A 21,273-nucleotide genomic window follows, 5' to 3' on the forward strand; every position below is an offset into this window, starting at 1 on the left:
TGAGGGGAGAGAAAAATCACTCTGACAGTTTTGTTGGTGTCAACTCCACACCAGAGGACAAGTGCTATCTCGATCAATGAGCAAGGCAGCAATGCTGCCAGAGTCAGTCGCTACCAGGTGGCAACCTCCGGTTCTGCAGAGTGAAGTCACAGCTTCACGTGTTAAAGCTGCATTCTCTCTAGTGTCCACCAGGGGGCGACTCCTCTGGTTGTATAGAAGTCTATGAGAAAATGACTCTACTTCTCTCTTGATTTATTACCTCAGTAAACATTGTAAACATGAGCTTATGGTCTCAATCTCTAGTTTCAAGTCTTCTTCAATACAGCATGATGTTCATTTAGTAAATGATGGTCCATTTAGAGTCAAACAGACCATAAAGCAGGGGATGCTTTAGGGGGCGGGGCTACACAGTGATTGACAGGTCTCTACCACGGCGTTGTATTCCGTCTGGGAGTTGTCCATGTTTTCGTCTTACAACTTGAATTCTTTCACAGCGTGTTTTCACTTCATGGAAGTTCATTGAAACATTTTGGTTCCCTAAAAATGTCTTATTCAGTGTTTTGGTTGTACTGAACTCCAGCCTCTCGTGTCACTTCTGGTTGCAATAAAACTAGATGGCGACGACCAAAATGTCAAACTCAAGGCTTCAAATGGCTTTCAAAATTGCGCATTGCTAAAAAGCAAATAAAATGTGTCCACTTCACGGTTTAACAGAAGATTTAAAACATGGAATAAAACATCTTCCATCAAAGATTATGATGGAAGATGGGAAGGAAACATGTCTGAAGCCTTTCAGCACATTTCCTACATCAGCGGTTGGGAAATCTGTGTTCACAGCCAGTGAACAGCACTCATGTTCTACATCACCTTCATGTGACAACTCAAGAGATGTCGTTTTCTGGCCTAAAACAAATGTTCGCTCTTTCACCGCGACTCCTAAACCGGGAACTGAACTGTGTTGTCGGCCAGAATCACCGCAGGAAGACTGAGCGGAGCCCGGTTGTAGTTGAAATCTGCAGCTTTCTAGCCAAGCTGGAGAGTAAGACCTCATCATGAACCCAAACCTCACCTGAACGAGCCTGGAAGGCCAATACAAGTGAAGACTACGAGAAATAGCTGTAAGAAACGATTTAGTTTGATTTGTATTTGGGTTTTTTGGGCTTCAGGTGGAAGACATTTAAAACTATGAGGGCACTAGGAGGAGAACGTCCATTCTCCAATGTTAACACATGTAAAAAATAATGCGTGAGTCTGCCAGGTTATTGGGATCTGCTCCAAAATGTGATGGATTCGTCCGTGGCCCTTGCTGCACCCTTCTGCCAAATTTCATGACAATCGGGGGGAGGGGGGGGGGGGGGGGGGGAGGGGGGGGGGGGTTCTGTAATGCTGCTGACAAACAGACAAAAAAACCAAATATATCTTTGACGGAGGTGATCATTTAAAAGATGCATCATCTGACAATAAGCGATTCCCGAAATGTTCCCATTTTCCAACACTAATAAAAAGTTCTCCATCCCACAGAAACCTCACGTCATACTGGTCCAACAATCAGGAAGTCCTGGTTAATGTCAAGGATTTGGGGTTTTGTCCAAATGTAGAAAGTGAAGGAAAAGCAGCTTATACTGTATATGATATATCAGCTGTGGACAAGTTTACACCAAACAACGGAGCGAGATTGGACCTCATTTATACGGATGTCATTGGATGCTATCCCGGGATCTACTGCACCATTGTTTGTACGTATGAGGAATGAATGAAAAGCCTTTATACGGTAGTTTGAGCAGCGGCCTGAATTTGTTTTGATATATCACAGAAAGCATCGTAACCTGCAGATTCTTGGCACCAAGTGGACTTTTCCATTTTAGCTCCCATTTGGTCGTAAACAGAATATCTCTTGGGCTCAACCGAGGGCCCCGGCGAAGCTTAATACGAGCTCTTACTGTACATTACGAGTGAGCTCACTGGGTTTAATGTGAGGTACAGTATCAGTGCAGCTGGGTTTAACAGGGATCAACTAAGGTAATGACAACCTGAAGCTCTGGAAAGAAAGAAGAAGAAGAGGAAACGATGGCGGTTGGGTCGATGCGACCAGAGAGGCATCTGGAGGCTGTGAAGGCCGACAACACAGAGACCGTGAACCACACTATTAAAATCCCAGGCAAGCCCTCACAGGGTGGAACGAACAGAATGATGTCCATGAAATGTTCAGGAACATCTCCTGCACGTGTGAAAGGGAGCAGCGGTCAATATTCAGGGCAGTCTGTTCCACCAGCTTTCAAAAACCTCAAGACCTCGTTGTATTTTGAGGAAAACGCCGGATGGATGAGTTGTGAATGAAAGCAGTAACGTTGCAGGAACGTCAAAAGTCACGTCCGTCTGACAGAAGACGCTTTCACGTGGAGCAAGCGGACCAATCACAAGACGCCATTGATGACTTGTTTACAAAGTTCCGCCATTGCTTTGTCTTGCAAACTTGTTGGACATTGGCACCGGACAAAAAACAGCTTCCCTTTTTCGCTGTTTCTAAAAATAATAAGATGCATCTTCTACTCTTACAGCGGGCCTTGCTCCATCTTCTTCTTCTGTTGAGTTTTATGGCGGTTGGCATCAAGTCTTGCATTTACCGCCATCTGCAGGACTGTCCCTTGCCCAAATCTACTCCAGCATATTCATGGCTCGTATTAAAAGACACAAAAGGAGGAAATGTTCCTGAATGTAGTGCATGTGTGAATAGTGGCGGTGCATGAAAGGTTACCCCAGTAATTAGAGCAGGAACTATGTGAGAAAGAGGCTGAAGAAAGACAGACGGAGGTGAATAAAGAAAACAGAATAAATGGGAGAGGGGGGGGGGCGGGAACGACAAAGACAGAAGGTGAGAAACAGAGACACATGGAGACGGAGACATAAACAGAGAGGAAGACAGCAACAGAGACAGGAATGAGTCAGCTCCTCCTAACCTTCCAGCCCTGCTGCTCTTCAGCTGGGTCACATTCCTGTTGGGTCTTGCTGTTTGTCATCTTTACCTCTGAGTCTGTGAGGCTGCTCTGTCCACTGTTACTGTTACTGTTACTTTTACTGTCTGAGGCTAAAAGAGCTACAGCTCCACTGTGTGAGATCATAGACTGTATATAAGAAGTGGACGTAGTCATGGTGATGTCACTCATTGGTTTGTGGGCTGATGTTCTGAAGCCTCGAGTTCAGCGAGTTTGCTGTCGCTATCTTTACTTTTAGCAACCGGTGAACAGGAAGTGACCATATTAGGACTGAGGAGGAGTGACGTAGAGACGCCGTGTACGTCTCTGGTAGAGACCTGTCAATCACCGTGTAGCCCCGCCCCTAAAGCATCCCCTGCTTTATGGTCTGTGTGACTCTAAATGGACCATCATTTACTAAATGAACATCATGCTGTATTGAAGAAGACTTGAAACTAGAGATTGAGACCATAAACTCATGTTTACAATGTTTACTGAGGTAATAAATCAAGAGAGAAGTAGAGTCATTTTCTCATAGACTTCTATACAACCAGAGGAGTCGCCCCCTGGTGGACATTAGAGAGAATGCAGCTTTAACACATGAAGCACCGGGAGGATTTGCTGCTTTTTTTGTCATAATAATATTACAGATAGATACTCAATATGTTTTGGACTGTTGGTTGAACAAAAACAATCATTTTTAAATTTTCCTAAACGATTATTATTTAAGTCAATAATCAGCAGATTAGTCGAAAAAGAAAATAACGGTTTAGAAAGTAAACATCCGTTCAGTTAGCTTCTTGGTTTAACTTTGACATTCTGTATAAATTATCATAGTTATATGTGAACAGTTTTTTAATTCAATTAAGTTCAACACAGCAAATAAGCTATTAAACTGGGGATTTGATCGTTACGTTACTGATCTGATACATTCTGTGTCACAAAAGCATCTTGAGGAGAAATGATCTGAACCCCGTTGAAGGTAAAATATTTGGCTCTTCTAGATGGCCTTGGACCTTGACCTTAACTTGGTAACTACGCCGTTACTATATTCATTTTCTTTAACATCACACCTGCATGAACACTGGTTGGTTTCTTCCTCTCCTCCTGCTCCTCCTCCTCCTCCTCCTCCTCCTCAGCGCCTCTCTTGTTTATTATGACTCTCCTGTAACAGTTAACCCGACCCTTGAAGCCTCTCTGGGTACCAAAAGCAGAACCTCGTCTAACATTTAGCCTCCGGAGCAAAAAGAAACCAACGTTTAACCACCGACCTGTTTGTTTTTAAGAGCACTCCTGACAATTTGGTCTTCTTCCAGGTTTTAGTCACAGCAATTACAGCAAAAACCTCAAACATTAGCTGTGGTTGTTGAGCCGCTCAGTCATAATACAAACAGAGTAATCGTGGCTAAATCTGGGAGGATCAGCGGGTCACAGCTGCAGGCCAGAACTAACAGAAATAACGTCTAGCTATAAATTACCAGACTTTATTTAGGGTCTCTGCATGAGCTGTGAGGACAGATATTAAGATATCTTGATATCTTTATTTATTCACTGTATCGCTTGTAGACCGTGTATTATTAAAAGTAAATGGCATGTCTGTAGAGCAGATGGTTTTCAGGACACAAACTCAAACTTTACAGGGAGCTGTATCTTAATTTAGAATAAAATAATAAATCTGTTCCTTGACTAAAGGAGACGTTAACCTTTAAACCTAAATAAATTAATATGTTCTATATTAAGACTGAATGAAATGACTCAGTATGAAGTGATTTTGTTGCTGAAGGAGAATTAGTGCCAAATCTGGGAGCTTTTGAGCATCTTTTAGCTCCTTATTTACCGCCTGGCTGAGTCTCAGTGTTTCCAGCAGCAGCATGGCAGCTGTTTTCAGAGGCTAGCAGGTGAACACAGAATTTAGCATTAGCATTTAGCGGCTAAAGAGAGGAGTTGGTGGAGACCAAAACCAGAGCTAAATGAGAGAGAACATTGGACTGAAATTCATCAGGTGACATCATAGACTGTATATAGACGTAGTCGTCGTGACGTCTCTCATTGGTTTTTGGACTGATGTTTTGAAGCCTCGAATTCGGCACTTTGGCCGTCGCCATCTTGGTTTTTTCGCAACCAGTGAACAGGAAGTGACCATATCTGGACTGAGGAGGAGTGACGTAGAGACGCCGTATAGTCTCTGGTAGAGACCTGTCAATCACTGTGTAGCCCCGCCCCTAAAGCATCCCCTGCTTTATGGTCTGTGTGACTCTAAATGGACCATCATTTACTAAATGAACATCATGCTGTATTGAAGAAGACTTGAAACTAGAGATTGAGAACATAAACTCATGTTTACAATGTTTACTGAGGTAATAAATCAAGAGAGAAGTAGAGTCATTTTCTCATAGACTTCTATACAACCAGAGGAGTCGCCCCCTGGTGGACACTAGAGAGAATGCAGCTTTAACATACTTCAGCGTTGGCTTCACTCTTCAGAATGGGAGGTTGACGCCTGAGTGACACAAACTCTGTCTGGGTATCTATCTGCGTGTTCTGATGTTTTTCCACCACCCAGCAACTAAAAACAATTGATTTAACAAAAATGTAACTGGTTTACCTTCTAGCGTGGAGCCCCGTCCCTCCAGGGCGTCGCTCGGACCGGATGGGTATCGTGCGCTGACAGAGATGTCGTACTGAGTTCCCGGCTGCAGGTTCTTGAGGACGGCGGTCCTGCTGTCGCCCTTCACTGACACTTCCTTCCCGGGGCCGCCGGCGGAGGGTTTGTACGCCACGCGGTACTGGAGCACGTTCCCCGGGGCCGGCTCCCAGGAGACCTTCATGGAGGATACGGTCTCGTCGGAAACCCTCAGGTCGCGGGGGGAACCCCTGGCTGAGGAGGTCGGGAACAAAGGTCCGAAAAATGAAGCCAGACTCAGAAGAACAAGCTGCATCATGGACTTTTTTTTTTTACTATGTCAAGGAAAGAAACATGAAGATATTGCACAGAATATATTCATGTATTTGTCTGGACTAATGTATTTATTCAAGGTTTATAGCTGCTTCTGGGTATTTATTAGTAATTAAAAGAAACTTTTCTAAGTATTTTTATTGATTCCTTGTATAGTGTGTAAAAAGTCACAAAGTCAAATTGCACAAAGGAGCTAAAATGATCAAATTTCTTGTATTTGTCAGAAAATCCAAAATATTTTTCTGTTTTATATACATTTTCTAACAAGCATTTTGATAACCTTTGTTGGCCCTTTTTCTATTAAAGAATGAACTTTAGTGCTCTATGTAACTTAATGATAATCATTTCAATATGGAAAATAATCAGCAAATATATTTATACAAGAATACCAGCGTGGACTGTTAGTGATCCACGGACCGTTGAGAAACAGTGCATCAGCAGGTTTGTGGCCCAATAATCATGAATCATGTTCTTAATTAACTGGATAAAAAGTGGATGAGAAACATTCACGTCGTTGACCAAGACACTGAACTCCCCGTTGCCCCAGTTGAGCTGCACAGTAGAAAAACTGTTTGTTCTGGGCAGCTACCAGGACGTGCATTAGTGTAAGTACGGCATGTTCGCACAATTCCCCTTTGAAGAAAATAATAGTTAAAATAAAGAGGTGACTCATGTTCCGCCTGAGTGGAACTGCGAATTGTATTGTTGCATCTGCCGGACTGTGTGATGTTTTTTTCCTACCGACTGATGAAATGTCCTGGTTTTTAAGTGAAATGTACTTCTGTTTTTTTCCCCAAATAGTAGTCAGAAAATGAAGGAGAAAATTAGATTTCCCCCTCTGGCTGTCGTAGTTTTGTGCCAACGCAAGACTTTGTGGAAAAGGCTGCAAGCAAAAAAAAAACGGGCAATTCATGAAAAAGCCACAAGGCAACTCATAGTTCTGAGATACAGTCATGGCACAGTAAACATTGTAATGGGAACAATATTGTAAGCCATGCATGGGGGGGGGGGGGGGGGGACGGAAAGACATAAATCCATCTGAGAGCCAGCTGGGTGTTTCATGTCAAAGAGGTGCAGGCTGGGATCAATCCGGCCTCTTTTTTTTTTTTATAAACCGTCAAAGTAGAAATCACCTCGGACGACAAGCAGCTGTGGAGCTGGAAGAACACGGCAAGTTCCTCCACGAGATGATCTCCAAAGTTTAACTTCACTGTTAAAACCTGCAGGGTTGTGAACCCCCCACACACACACACACACACACACACACTTCCCTTTCTACCCTTGTTTATCCCCCATCAAGCACATCTTGGCCCCGCCTCCTATTTCCCAGCTTTCCGTGCTTCTGTCTGTTCTTTTCATTCCTTTCCCCCGTAAGGCCGGACAGATCTGACGAGGAGCTCGATGGGTGGCAGGTTGTACTAACAACGTGAGGACTCGCTGGCACTCACGGCAAAGAAAGCAAACGCCATATGACAGATGACGACTTTAAAAAAAAAAAAGACTTATTTCCACTGTGGAGTTTAAATGACGCAAATAGACGGAAAGACAGAATGTTTTCATCATCCATCACTGAAAATATGCAGTTCTTTTATACTTTTTATCGTCTCACAGAATGATCTCAAGACGTCTGCAGACACCTGATGTGCATCAGAACCAGAGACTCAACCGTGACTTCTGGACTCAAACTCAACTTAGTGGAACAAAGATTTGCCACATAGTGGAGCTTCAAACCGTCGCGATCTGTTAACCCTTTGAACACTTGCCTCCTTGGTTTTCATTTACAGTCAATTACTGCAGCTTCAAGATGAGTTAGGTTTGATAGAAGTGGGCTTGAACGGAGGTTCCCAAACCTTTCAGAGCGCGCACCGCCGCACACCAAACGTCCAAAGTACCACCTTCCTGGTGTAGATCTTAACACTACAACACTAACAGAACCACCTGGTCAACGTGCAGCCTTTGCTGTTCTTCTGATCTTGACGTTAAATCCATTATTGACGTAACGTTCTTTTCACGCTCAACCGCTGACTTTGACTCCTCTTCACCATTGAGGTCTTCGTCAAACGTTGTCTGGTGCCCCTGGACCGTTATTTTTAGATCTTGCAGTCATTTAAAAATACCAATAATACAATAAAACAATATTCTGCTTTAATCCTTGACGGAGGAGTCCGAATCCGACTGAATTTAATCTTACTAGTTCATGCTACGTCTGATAACAACTAATCTATTACATCATTGTAATGTGATGTGTATATGTAATAACGATTGTCTGTAATTCAATTAAATGAAAGGACTTTTTGGGGTTTATGTTAAGGACTTTGTTATTGACGTTTTATTGACGTTAATGCTCGAGTCCAGAAACATTTGACTTACATACTTGAGTTCTGGTCAGAGATTTTGACATTAAGACATTATAACTTTACCATCAAATTGTTTGCTCTGGGGGACATTTACAGTCCCAATAATGCTCTTTTCTAATTCATAAGAGAATAATAAGTTGTCACCTTCTTTGGTGGTGCCGTCTGTCCTCATCGGCCCTCCGGAGCCGGTCTTGTATTCAGGAGTGACTGTGACGCGGTAGGTGGTTTTAGGCTGCAGCTCCTGCAGCACGATCGTGGTCTCGGGTCCGACGGTGGTCGTCTCCAGCCTCGAGCTCTCGCCCCCCGCGGGTTCATAGGTCAACCGGTAGCGAGTGACGTCGCCCGGAGCCGGCTGCCACGACACCCTGAAGCTGTCTGTGGTCTCCTCGGATACTCTTAGGTTGTGCACGGAGCCCAGTTCTACAGCAAACAGTAAATGAATTTGTTAGCGTCGGCGGCTGATCCCGTGTGAATAAACGTCTCGAGTCAACGTACCTTCTAACGTGGTCTCATAGCCGGTCACAGGCAAGCTGTCCCCTTTGTCATACTGAGCGTGAACGTTGACTTCGTAGCGGGTGAATGGGACGAGGTGGGGGAGGACGGTGGTGAGCGTGTTCCCGGGCACGGACACGGACACGTAGTGTCCGTCCTCGTCGTCCGCCAGTTTGAACCGAACCAAGTAGGACTCCACGTTGGCGGCGTCGATCTCCCAGGCGGCCCTGAAGCTTCTGGAGCCGACCTCTGAGAAGGACAGGGCCCTCGGTTGGGTCAGGCCTGGAGGGAGAGTGGAGGGTCAGTAAGTTTATGGATATAGAAGCATTTAAAAGACAAAAGAATGAAGAAAACATCCAGACATCAAGCCTAAGAAACATGAAAGGAATAAGACGCTAAAAATAAACTAACGTGTCTTGAGTTTTAAAGCAAAGGCAACAAAGTTAAAAGGATTTTTAATCGAACACATGCAGAAACTCTGAAGAGTGATTTTAATCTAACAGAACATTCATCTTTTTACAAGAAACCTCTGAGCCCCCGTCTTCCTTTATGTTAGAGAAACATATGGTTGAATGAGAATCAGCAGGACGAATGTTCAACATCTGAACACCACTTAGATAAAACATTTTATCCATAAAGTAAAAAAGAAAGTCAATGAAGGACTCCACATCTAGAACCATCTGACAGCTCCATCATTCAAACAACATGGAGAGCTGTGAAGCTCCTGTACGGCTTCTCTTTGTTGACATAGACTCATTATTATATAAGAATTATATAATCGCCAATCAAAGCTGGCGTGAGTCACACTCTGTGCCGCTGGCGGAGCTGGAAGCTCCTCTTGGCAGAGCGGAGCGAGTGATTAATACCGAGCGTTTAGTGGGTGAAACAGCATTGTTTTGCGAGATACTCCTCTCGCTTGTTTAAACTTGACTACCAGATGTTCGGGGGGGGGGGGGGGCGGCTAACAATTTCAGCACAAAGAATGCATTTTTCAAAGTTTTTTTTGTTGTTTACGGATATGTGACGGAACGACGCACCTGACAGTCATCTGGTGCTCCGGCTAAGGTTTAAACTAATGCAAAGACATCTCCTGCTGCAGACACCGTTTGACCCTTCTTCTAATATTTCCACATGCAGGAACTCACTCTGCCCTTGAAAGATCAAAAGGTGGACATGTGTTTAACACATTGAGGCCAAGAGGAGGGTCGGATGAAGAGAAAAGACTTGGAGGAGCGACGTGACAGTAATTGTGTGCACATGGACGACTGTCGGTGCTCCTCTGTCTTCTGCTGGAGCTACATCGGACTGCTGCGGTATCATTGACTGTTCATTAAAATGTCGGTTTGTAAAGCTCTGAATCATAACAGTCGACTGGTAGTGAAAGAGAAATGACGTCAAGTTAATTTGAGTCTGATGAAAAGCATTCATCGATGTTCTTTAAAAAGAACAAGTCAAATCCAAGCTACTCTCTTTTTAAACAACTAACGTGCATTTTATTGTCAAGTGGAAGATCAGCTTTTCAGTATAAACTTGAGATCTTGAGACTTTGTGACGAAACGCATCACATGACTACGTCATCACGTTAAAGGCATTTCATTCAAGAAAAGGGAACCTTGGAGTTTTCTTGGTATTTTCCTCTGAACATATCTTTATCCAAAGAACAGCTCAAACAAACTGGACCCGAGTCCTACCTAAACCTTTTCAAATGAATAAAGTACATTTTTGCTTTATCGATAAACATATTTAGCTCTCCATGTTTGATGACATCATGCTGAAGGAACTGAACTTAAGACCAGCAGCAATTCCAAACAAATGAACATATTTTGAAATAATGTGGAATTAGCTTAGATAAATAAATGTTAGCTCATTCATATGCACTAAATTATATAAAAACTGGTAATTAACAACTATATTTCTGTGTTTTTACATCATTGTGAGAAATGGCAACTTTAAGAGTTCTTCTCAAAGCTATTTTAAGTCTTCAGCAAAATTGCTTGAACAAAAACCTCAATAAACTGACAGTTTGGTGCTCCATGTTTGATACATCTTTGTTCATGCTAAGCTAGCTTGTGCCATAAACTAAATAAGGCCAGTATACTAAGCATAGGCATGCAAGTAATTCATAGTTTCCACCTCTACAGTTAAAGAAACAATCCAACTTGAGTTAAAACCAGTAGAAAACAGCCAACATTCCACAGTATTTATATTTTTCATTGCATTTTTACCCAGAAAGAACCAGAAAGTACCTCGTTAATTATGATATTGTAAGTGTTTACTGCAGCCTATTTTTGCCTACTGTGTTTTTTGCTTTCAACATTTCTTTTCTTCTGAGAATATGATACAAACCAGAAAAAATAATAAGAAAAACTGAATTAATCAGATCTAAATTAGACCCGAAGACAACAATAAAGCACACGGTCATCAGCGTAGAGGTTTATAGCAACACTACTCACGTCTCTGCTGGATGATGCCGAGCTCTTGCTCGATCCTCAGACAGATGGACTGCGTGAGTTCTTTGGAAATCCTCTGGAAGGCGTCGAAGTCCTCCACGGTGTACACGTGGGTGTCCGCGGGCTCGTTGGCGATGGCCTCCAGCTCCGTTCGCACGGCGTCCTTAACGCCCACGGCGAAGATCTCCACGTCGGAGTTCCTCAGCCTGGTGGCCGGCTCCTGGAAGGCGTCGGACGACTTCCCGTCGGTGATGAGGATGTTGACGCGGGGAACGTTGGTGCGCGCCCCTCTGGTGGTCAGGAAGACCTTCTCTCTCACGTAGGTCATGGCCCTGCCGGTGTTGGTGGAGCCGCCGCGGTACGGGAAAGTCCTCACGGCCTTGACCATGGCGGCCAGGTCGTGGTGAGTGTTCAGGTAGAACTCGGTGTGGGGGTCCCTGCTGTACTGGACCAAGCTGATCTGGACCTTATCTCGCCCGATATCAAAAGTGGTCACCAGCACCTCCAGGAAAGCTCTCACTTTAGCGAAGTTAGCCAGACCGATGCTGTAGGAACCGTCGACCAGGAGGACGACGTCGGCTTGAACGTCCACGCCAAGAGAGCACTCTAGATAGGAAAAACAAAAAGGACAATGCAACGTTTTAATTGACTAACTCCAATGACAGCACATTGAAATACATCTACGGCTGTTTACTTATATTATATTCTGAGTCATTTTTGTTGCAACCTAAAGGCTGAAGTCAACAAGACAAGCTAATCACCTCCTAGCTCTTTTCATCTAACTCTCGGCAAGGAAGCAAATATTTTCCTGTGAAGTGACCTGATGCATGAGAAAATCAATATGTTCATAAAGGAGGAACCACCATTGTATTACAAACTCACTAAAAAGCCAAAATTGACTATTTGGGGATTGTTCTTTAACTATTTTGTACTCACCCATTGATACTTTAATCGGATGCGTCTTCTGCATGAGGGTGACGGGCTCACTGGGCATCAGGCCCCTCAGGGCCAACAGACTGATCTGATACTCTGTGTCTGGAGAAAGGTTTCTGACCACCACTGAGGTCTGGGTCGGGCCCACGTACAGCTCCTGCCGCTTGCTGCCGGCCATCATGGGGATCATCTTCACCATGTATCCGGAAGACTCTCCCATAGGGGCGTCCCAGGTCAACCGCACGGACTTTGAGGCCACCTCCAGGACCTGGAGGTTGGAGACCGGATCAACGACTGCAAGAAATCAAGAGTCAGAGTCAGAATTATAGGAGATTTAACTCAAATCTCATTGTTCAAATAGGAAAGTGAATATCTAGGGCTCGTAACTTTGCCTCGTAATTTAAGAAAAGAAAAACATTAGCTCCAAAAAATTTAGAAATTTGTTTTCTCACTGGGACTGATATCACTGTTAAATCTGTAAAATATGAAATGGAGCCAGCAAGATGGTTAGCTTAGCTTAGCATAAAGACGGGAAACAGGGAAACCGTTAGCCTGGCCCAGATCAAAGATGTATGGATCAAACTAACTACGTAAAACATGTTAATAAGGGAGATTTAGAGGAGCTGGTAGGTGGGTTTTGTTACATTTGACCAGAGCCAGGCTAGCTGATTCCCCCTGTTTCCAGTCTTTATGCTAAGCTAAGCTAACAAGCTTAATATTTAGACACTGACGTGAGAGTGGTGTCTATCTAAGAGTTGTGACATTGCATTATAAAACTCCAGGTGTATTAAAGTAGTGTGTTTACATCTCACCTTCTTCTCCGCTGACGAGTGTTGAGAGCTGATCGTCGACGCCGGCGCACACCTGAGTAATGAGCTCTCTCTGCACGTTCTTGATCTGGTTAAAGTTGGCGACATTAAAGATGTGACTTCTGTGAGGCGTGGAGGCCATGAGCTTCATCTCCTCTTCATCCGCCTGTTTGATGCCTAAAACAGACAAAAGGAAAGCAAATAATGGAAAAACTAAACTATTTAGATACATTATTTGTCCCCTCAGGGCTTCCGTACGTGCACTGTTGACCTGCTAAAACATCAAAACTAAAATGTCGGTGACTTCAGTTAAAATGTAGCTTCAGCTGAAAGACAGCCAAGCTCTTTGTGTGGTTTGAGAAAAACTCCACCTTTTAAGATAAACAGTAAATCATGCATGCAAGAGCATTTCTCATGTTTCACTCAGCAATTATCCATCTGATCTGTTATTATTATTGAACCGCCCGCCCTCCTTAACACCATGGCAACACCTCTGCTCCTGCATCCTTTGTGTGGAAAGTCTGACAGTGAAGCCCGAGCGTAAACATTCATAAAACTTGCTATCACTCGCTTGTAATGTTAATGACGTAGGAATTTCTCCCCTGTAGCCGCTTTGGTTACCAGTTAAAAAAAGCATTGAGCAGGAATGGAAACTGTAAGATGTGGAATGTAATGAACTTGTTCTGGCTACGTACCGAGTACAAAGACCTCCACCCCGTTGCTCCGGAGCTGCTTGGCGTAACTCTCCACTGGATCCTCAGATTTGCCGTCCGTGATGATCACCAGCACTTTGGGGAAATCCCTCCTGGCCCCGGCCTCCTCGGTGAAACCGTTTCTCAGAATGTAGTCGAGGGCATCGCCTGCAGCAGCCAGACAGGATTTAGGGTTTAAATCGACGCAGGTTTAACACTTCTTTATCACGGTCACTAAATAATGAGGGGAACTGATGATGGTATTATTCTTTTTTAAAGATTTATAGTTGAAAAAAGGGGGAAAAATGAACATTTTGATTTATAAAAACTGAAAACAGACTGAAAACATCGGTTTCGTCTCAATCGAACGTGCCAATAAAGTTGTGCTGCTGAAACTGAAATATGAACATTTGTAATTCAGGTCAAGCACCAAACAATAATGAAATACTTTGCTATTCTTACTGTATTTGTAATACACAGCAGCCTCCTTGATTCACCTTTAATCAACCTTAGATTTGTATTTGTTTTATATTCAATTTATCCGGTTTCTCAGAGCTCTTCTTTGTATATTTATTATCATTCTTTGTATTGTTTTAAAACATAGTCATGTTTGTGGCGTTTGTGATGAGTTGAGTAACACGCGATTTGTTTGAGGTATTTACATGTAAATTTATATTTTCGTGTTGATTTGAAATGCTATTTATGTCGATTATTTTGTCCAAAAGGTGAAAGGTAAAAGAAATACTGAGACATTTTAAGATGTTGGTGTGCGACAAGGTACGATCAACAGGTATTCATATTATTATGTAATTAGGCTTCACGAAACCTGCCAAATATGTTTTTAAAAAATGTATATTCAGAAGAAAAACAAATCATGATATACTGTTGATATACTGTTGATATACTGTTAATATACTGTTAATATACTGTTGATATACTGTTGCTATACTGTTGATATACTGTTAATATACTGTTAATATACTGTTAATATACTGTTGATATACTGTTAATATACTGTTAATATACTGTTGATATACTGTTGATATACTGTTGATATACTGTTAATATACTGTTAATATACTGTTAATATACTGTTGATATACTGTTAATATACTGTTGATATACTGCGGCACAAATAATAAAAAGTACACTTTGAGTAGATTTATTAAGAAAATTGTAAAAAGTATTTAAAGTATAGTAGTATAATAGACTAAAACTATAGTAAACTGAGGTGAAAACGTGAACGAGTGTAAAGATATAAAGGACCTGTGTACCTGTCTTGGTGTCTCCTCCTTTGTACGGCAGCGAGCCGATGGCGCGGAGCAGCTCGGGTCGGGTCAGGTGTTGTTTGAGGGAGAACTCTGTTCGCGGGTCGCTGCTGTACTGGACCACGCCCACCCGGGTTCTGTCCGCTCCGACCTGAAAGGCGCCGGCCACCGCCGAGATGAGGTTGCGGATGTATTTGAAGTTCGGCCTGCCGACGCTCCAGGAGCCGTCCACCAAGAACACCACGTCGCCGATGGCGCTGAAAGAGCATTCTGGGTAAAAAAAAAAAAAAAGAAGAAGTGAGGAGTGAGAGGGAGGGGCAATAAACAGACAGAAGAAGACTTTTGAACAATTTTATTACAACAGATTTACAATCGCTACAACTATTGGATTAATAGCCGTGAGATTTAGTCAGAGATTCATGGTCCCCAGAGGGGGAAACTGGTGTTTTGGTGAAGTTTACACAAAGCTATGTACGCCCAGCATCCTTCATGTCAACCTCCCTAAAACTGTGTGCAATACTGAAACATAGCACTTCCTTCACTGGAAAAAAGTAAAATAAAGTATTAACATGTACTTCATACGTGTAATTTGTATTTCATTTTTGAGTACTACCTTAAATTTGAGCATATATGACACTTTTAGTTGCATTAACGTAACCAGATCTTGACAATAATGAAACTTCTGCACCAAAAGTAATCAGGTGTTTTGCAGAATTACCGTTTTTGGCAAGTTGGATGAAAAACGTAGGACTCTACATCCTCAAGGAATGATTTTACTGGACTGTGCTGTTGGAGGTGGAGGTACAGGACTCTCCTTACTTTCACTGGGACTTTCCTCTCCTCAAAAGAAGTAAAAGAAAAGAAGCTCTAGCTCGTCATAGTCTGCAGAACTGCATCAGCAGCTCTCTTGTAAATCAGCATCTGTAATGGTTTCCACTTCTCTCAGCACTTCAGGGCTGGGCTCCACTCGGCTCCTTCTCCCAGAGCTCCCAGCAGCCGGCCCAACCTACGACCCCCGCACTGAGCATGTGCAGCTCCCTCCACGCTGGCATAATTGGCCGGCAGGGGAACCAGAACCGATGACCGAATACTTCAGAGATTTACGAGGGGCCTAATTTTGATTATTGCTATACAATGGGTTGTTGTGCGTTTTAATGGACGCCGCCCAGCAGTTTGGGGAAGAAAGTTTGAGGACGGTGGAAAAGTGGAAAAGTGGAAAAGTGGAAAAGTGGAGCGGTGACTTGACAAGTGAGTGAAACCCCCTCGTCAAATGAAATGAACAAAAGGACTCACTGACTGAATCTGAAGAGTCTGGTTTCCTGGAAGTTCCTCCTGTGCCGCCGCTCGACTCAACTGAAAGACAAAAACACAATCACGTCATTCATGTTAGATGTGATTCACATAATCTACCCTCAGCAATATTTCTTTTCCTCCGTCTATCCTCAAAAAACTTCATTTTAACGTCACGTCACGGACGCTTTTCTGCCAGTAACTGACGCTGGTTTTCGTCAACAAATGGCCGACGACTCCAACTGGACAGAGAACTCGTCTTTTCTTTCCATACATGAGATTTCAATTCTCTCATCGGAGGTTTTATTTTTTTTCTTGTACAACATTTCCTCCCGACAACAAACTTCAAAAATTACAAAACCAAACAAGTTGATGTCATTGTTTCCGACAGAATTTGTCAGGGAAATCTCCCGAGCTCGGAGGGTTCTTCAGATCATCAGTGTCTGTTGCGGTGCCAAGCGGGCGTCCCCACCAAACTCCTGCCATGACATGTCCTATCTTATCCGAAGATTAAATGCATTGCCTCTTTGTGCCTCTCCCACCGACTAAACGAGTGGTTCCCAAACTTCTTTTTGCTTGAAATGATTTCAAATGAAGCTACTTATGACCCTTCATCGATGACCTTACAGTGGATATGTAATGTAACCAGCTTTAGAGACTAAATTATCTTCATCATCCGTCATGGAATTGAAAATTTTCAAATTTCCTTTTTTAACAAAGTACAAACAAACTTCATTTATTTGGTAGCATCATTATTATCCAGAGCTCTACCAAACTAAAATAAAGAAAAACGAATGATTCAGAACAACAGAAGCGCACTCTGGTCTACAATCCACCACTCTTTAAGTGTTTTAATTAACCGGCCAGTTTGGTGAAGAAGGTCGTCAGCTTGGTGACTTCCTGCCAAAAATGACCATCTGCAGACAAACTTTACGGAGCATTAGGTTGGAAGTCTGGTGCAAATTTTTCCGGAACACACACTGAAGGCCGCGTTGACTCACGTGTGAGCTGGCCGGAGATGGGCAGACTCTCCTCTGATCCGGCGTACGCAGTCATCGTTACGGCGTAATCCACATCTGGACTCAGGTCCGAGATGGAGGTCTTAGTCGCAGATGCAGGCAGAGTAAATTCTTTTGTTGGTTCTTCTACAAGAATGCAACAAAAAAAAAACATAGTCAGAGGGAAGCCATTAGGAAACTATTGCATTACTTCAGTTCTCCAAAGAGTCAAAACAGGACTTCAGAAAAACCCGATTCCGACTGTTGACCCGAGGACTGGAAGAGAAAACAGTTCGATTCAATTTAATGAAATCTTTCCGCATTACTATGAATCAAAACACATTATTTTAACCCTTAAACACAAAAGTCTTCCATTAAATCAAACGTATCAGAAATGTCTTGGCATCAAATAGACAACAGGTATGTGCGTATTATTGGTTGATGGTTGAGATATTTCAGAGGCTCATTGCTCAGGTTTACAGGATTATCAGTGTGACAACATGCAATACGCAAACGTTAGCTCTGTTTATCACTTAATAACATGCAAACTAACATTAGTTCTGTCATTGATCTGTTAAATTAGCTGATCTACATGAAAGTTACACCTGGAAGTTATTAAATGTAAAATATGCAACAGACTATTAGTTCCATCAGTCAGCTAGTTAAGATAGGTAACAGGAAGTAGGCTAGTTAGCTAGTTAAGATAGCTAACAGGAAGTAGGCTAGTTAGCTAGTTAAGATAGCTAACAGGAAGTAGGCTAGTTAGCTAGTTAAGATAGCTAACAGGAAGTAGGCTAACAGGCACAGCTGACAGTCATTTAATGTAAAGTTTTGTCACTTCAAGCTAGTTTAGTAACGTTTAATAATATGTAACAGCTGTTACTGGGTGTGTAACTAATCTCTACGTATGAAACTGTGAACTAGTGATGCATACGTATTTAATAAACACTTAACCAATGACTAGAACTTGCCGAAGCTTGAACTTAAAGTACAAACTAGTGCAACCAGCTGGCTTTGTGAATGGGAACATTGGCATGTTGGAGGAGAAACCCTTTCCCAGACTGCACACTATTGTTCTACACGTGTTGTTGTACGTGGAGGCATTGAGATCATTCAGACGGTGTCAAACCTTCACACACACACACACTGAGTTAAGTGTTGAGGTAGCTGATGAACCATCTCAGCTGTTTAATGGAGTCTGATGGATTTGACGTCTACACTCTTGAGCTAAACTAATGCTGACGACTTCTCCATGGCAGTGATAATGTTTTTCTTTTCTTTTTTTTTTATATCATTAGAGCTCCCGGAGCCAAACGTGTGTCTGCAGAAATCTCTTCCGATAATTGCGGAGGAGTGTTGAGTCTTGCTGGGCGGACTGATGTCTGAGGGAGTTTATGACACTGATAATGTTCTGTGCTTGGCAGGACATAACTCGCAGGTTTAATGAGCACCCACCTGTGTCTGAGGTCACTTGTATTCTGTAGCCCTGTATCCTCGACTGTGGTTTGCTCCAGATCATTTGCACCGTGTTCTCATTTAAAATCTTAAACCTCAAGCCTGTCGGAGGGTCGACTGTGAAGAGAAGAAGTAAACACAGTTAATCCGCGTAGCTTTAGGAGGCGGATGTATTGTAATGTGAGGTATGAAAGGATTTCCCCAACAGTTAACACTTCCAGGGAGAAGTTTTGACAAGTTCACTGTTGGAACAAACAACACAAGACAAAGCAAACAATAGATGTGGGGGAGGGGGAGGGGGAGGGGGGGCCATTTTGGAGAGAAGAAATGACCTCCGTTTGAGCTTGTGTGGCCAGCAGCCACAGTCGACAACTCAAGCAACAACACACTGAGACGACAAACACAACACAACATTATCGTCCTACGGTTTAGAACATTCAGGAAGGAAACACACAAACTGACAGAGAGAGTTCAAGTGTCCAATATAAATGAAATTAAACGCTCAGATTGAACTGGCTATTTTCAGATATAAAAAATTCAAGTTGAGTCAAAAAGTTTGATTATTATTAGATTTTGAACAAACGATTCGATGGAAAATTCAAACTTCATCCAGTCGAGGAAGGAGAAGCCACCACAACCACGACCACAACCACGACCACGACCACGACCACGCCTTAATGGAACCAATCAGGCTACGTTATGGTTTTACATCCAAGATGGACACTTGGTTTTTTGACATAACTTAAATTTGAAATAAGAATTGACCAGTTTAATCTGAGGTTTTTTGAAAATATACGATTTAATTTTACTGCAGTTATTGAACGTAAGAACACAAGCTAACGTTAGCTCTGCAGCTAGCTAACGTTAGCTCTGCAGCTAGCTAACAGTAGGTGACCGTTACATGTTATGTTAAAGTGGATGGCACTTTCAAAATGAAGTTTTTGAAACTTCAAAACTTGAAATCAATTCTTAGCACAAATTTGAAAATGACATTGTTATGGCCACTCTTTACATGTTTGGTGTTTTGTTTCTGAAAAAGAATCTCTTTTACTGGTGATGTGGTGGAAGAACTTTTTATATTCTGACTATTAGCCACTTCATAAAAACGTTTCCCGCCAACAAACAGCATGGACCGGCTGCCGTCCTGCAGACTGTCCATGACCTCAATCCAACTCATGGTGTTGAATTGACAAACAACAAGAACACAGACATCTGATGAAACTCTCCAGTATTGATTATACAATGGGTAAAGATCTGGTCAGTAACTTTCATGGTTTCCATTGCAAACCTCATAAAAGAATACACAATGTCGGCGAGGACTTGTGTACGTCTTTTTTCTGTTTACGTTTCCAAAAATCAGCACCAGAGGTTCTTAAATTACTTCAGCTCCAGACCTCATTTCATTATTTTAAATATACAATCACAGAATCTTTCCTCTTTGCTCCAGTTAAAAACTCTCAGGAATCCTTTGAGGATCTGCTTTAATTTAAGAACCGCTGGTCTTTGTGAGTTCACCAACAAACAGGATAAAAGTGCACACACTTGTGATCTCGGACACGGAGGATCTCATGCATCACGTGTACATGAAAAGTTGTTTACAACAACTTGGGGCAATGGACAAAAAGTTTCCATGTACACGAGAGACCACAGATTATTATTATTTAAATATTTTAAAATGATATTCTTCAGGTTGGGGTTGAGAACGAGAGATCTAGCTTTGCTACAATGCACCGAAAAAGAGCTTCAAATGAACAGACAATAACCTCATTAACTACAATTAAACAAGTTGAAGCAGCTTCATGACGAGTTCAGCTGAACTATGTAAACTACACGCCTGGTTCTGAATCAGCTTGATGCTTTCAGAGGCCAAAAAATCTGTTTTTCCAGCTAGAAAGGAGGAATCTGTGGTGATTTACGGGGTTATGCATCATTAATAGACTGCTTCCGAATTTATTTTCACTGCAACCAAGTGATTTGAACATTAGGCCGATCACTTAATCATTTAAAACACACAAACGACACATTTCAAAATGAAAAAGTAAGAGTTTATCTACACTTTGATGTATAATAGCATTAATAACAGCATATAACAGCACGTTTCAGACTTCTCTCTCAAAACTCTTCTTTCCTAAACGCTCACTTGCTTAAACTTAAACCTTGTCCAACCTGAAACAGGTGCAAACCGTGAGTGTAATTCTTGATCTCTTCATGCTGGAGGAACGGTAATCGAACGGTAATCTGAGCTCCAGAGTTTGAGCTCATTGTATGAAACTCTGCAGCTGCCCAGATTCTCCTGAAGCGACGCAATAAAACACAATAAACCCACTTAAAGAAACAAATCATGAGCTGATAATAATGTACCTAGCTAGAGTTTTAAAGATTACAGTATTGTTTTTCTAGACCGCCAACCAGTTTAACATGTTAGAGTGAAGAATATCATTGTGAAATATTGTCGTGAAGCCAAGACTCTGGGTCAGCTGACCCGGTCGAGGCTTAACCGGGGAGGGTGACAGGACGTCAAAACAAATGGAGGAACCACCAACCTGGTGAGTCAATTCAGGGGCCGCGGGGCTGCTGCTTCTGTTTCCAAATGGGACAAAA

At 42.5% G+C, this 21,273-nt stretch overlaps 1 protein-coding gene across 1 annotated transcript in view; it reads right to left on the reverse strand.

Annotated features, from left to right (window-relative positions):
• col12a1b (collagen, type XII, alpha 1b) overlaps nucleotides 1–18,743 on the reverse strand; it is a 102,221-nt gene extending 83,478 nt beyond the window's left edge. The window contains 11 exon segments of the mRNA XM_079180074.1: nucleotides 5,578–5,850; nucleotides 8,430–8,705; nucleotides 8,781–9,059; nucleotides 11,231–11,833; nucleotides 12,164–12,454; nucleotides 12,973–13,146; nucleotides 13,665–13,829; nucleotides 14,936–15,199; nucleotides 16,223–16,282; nucleotides 17,221–17,364; nucleotides 18,673–18,743. Coding sequence (XP_079036200.1) covers nucleotides 5,578–5,850; nucleotides 8,430–8,705; nucleotides 8,781–9,059; nucleotides 11,231–11,833; nucleotides 12,164–12,454; nucleotides 12,973–13,146; nucleotides 13,665–13,829; nucleotides 14,936–15,199; nucleotides 16,223–16,282; nucleotides 17,221–17,364; nucleotides 18,673–18,736 — 2,593 coding nt within the window. The 5' untranslated portion in view covers nucleotides 18,737–18,743.
• Nucleotides 18,744–21,273: the final 2,530 nt, after the last annotated feature.

Source organism: Pholis gunnellus (genome assembly GCF_910591455.1).
Source record: "Pholis gunnellus genome assembly, chromosome: 19".
Lineage (NCBI taxonomy): Eukaryota > Metazoa > Chordata > Actinopteri > Perciformes > Pholidae > Pholis > Pholis gunnellus.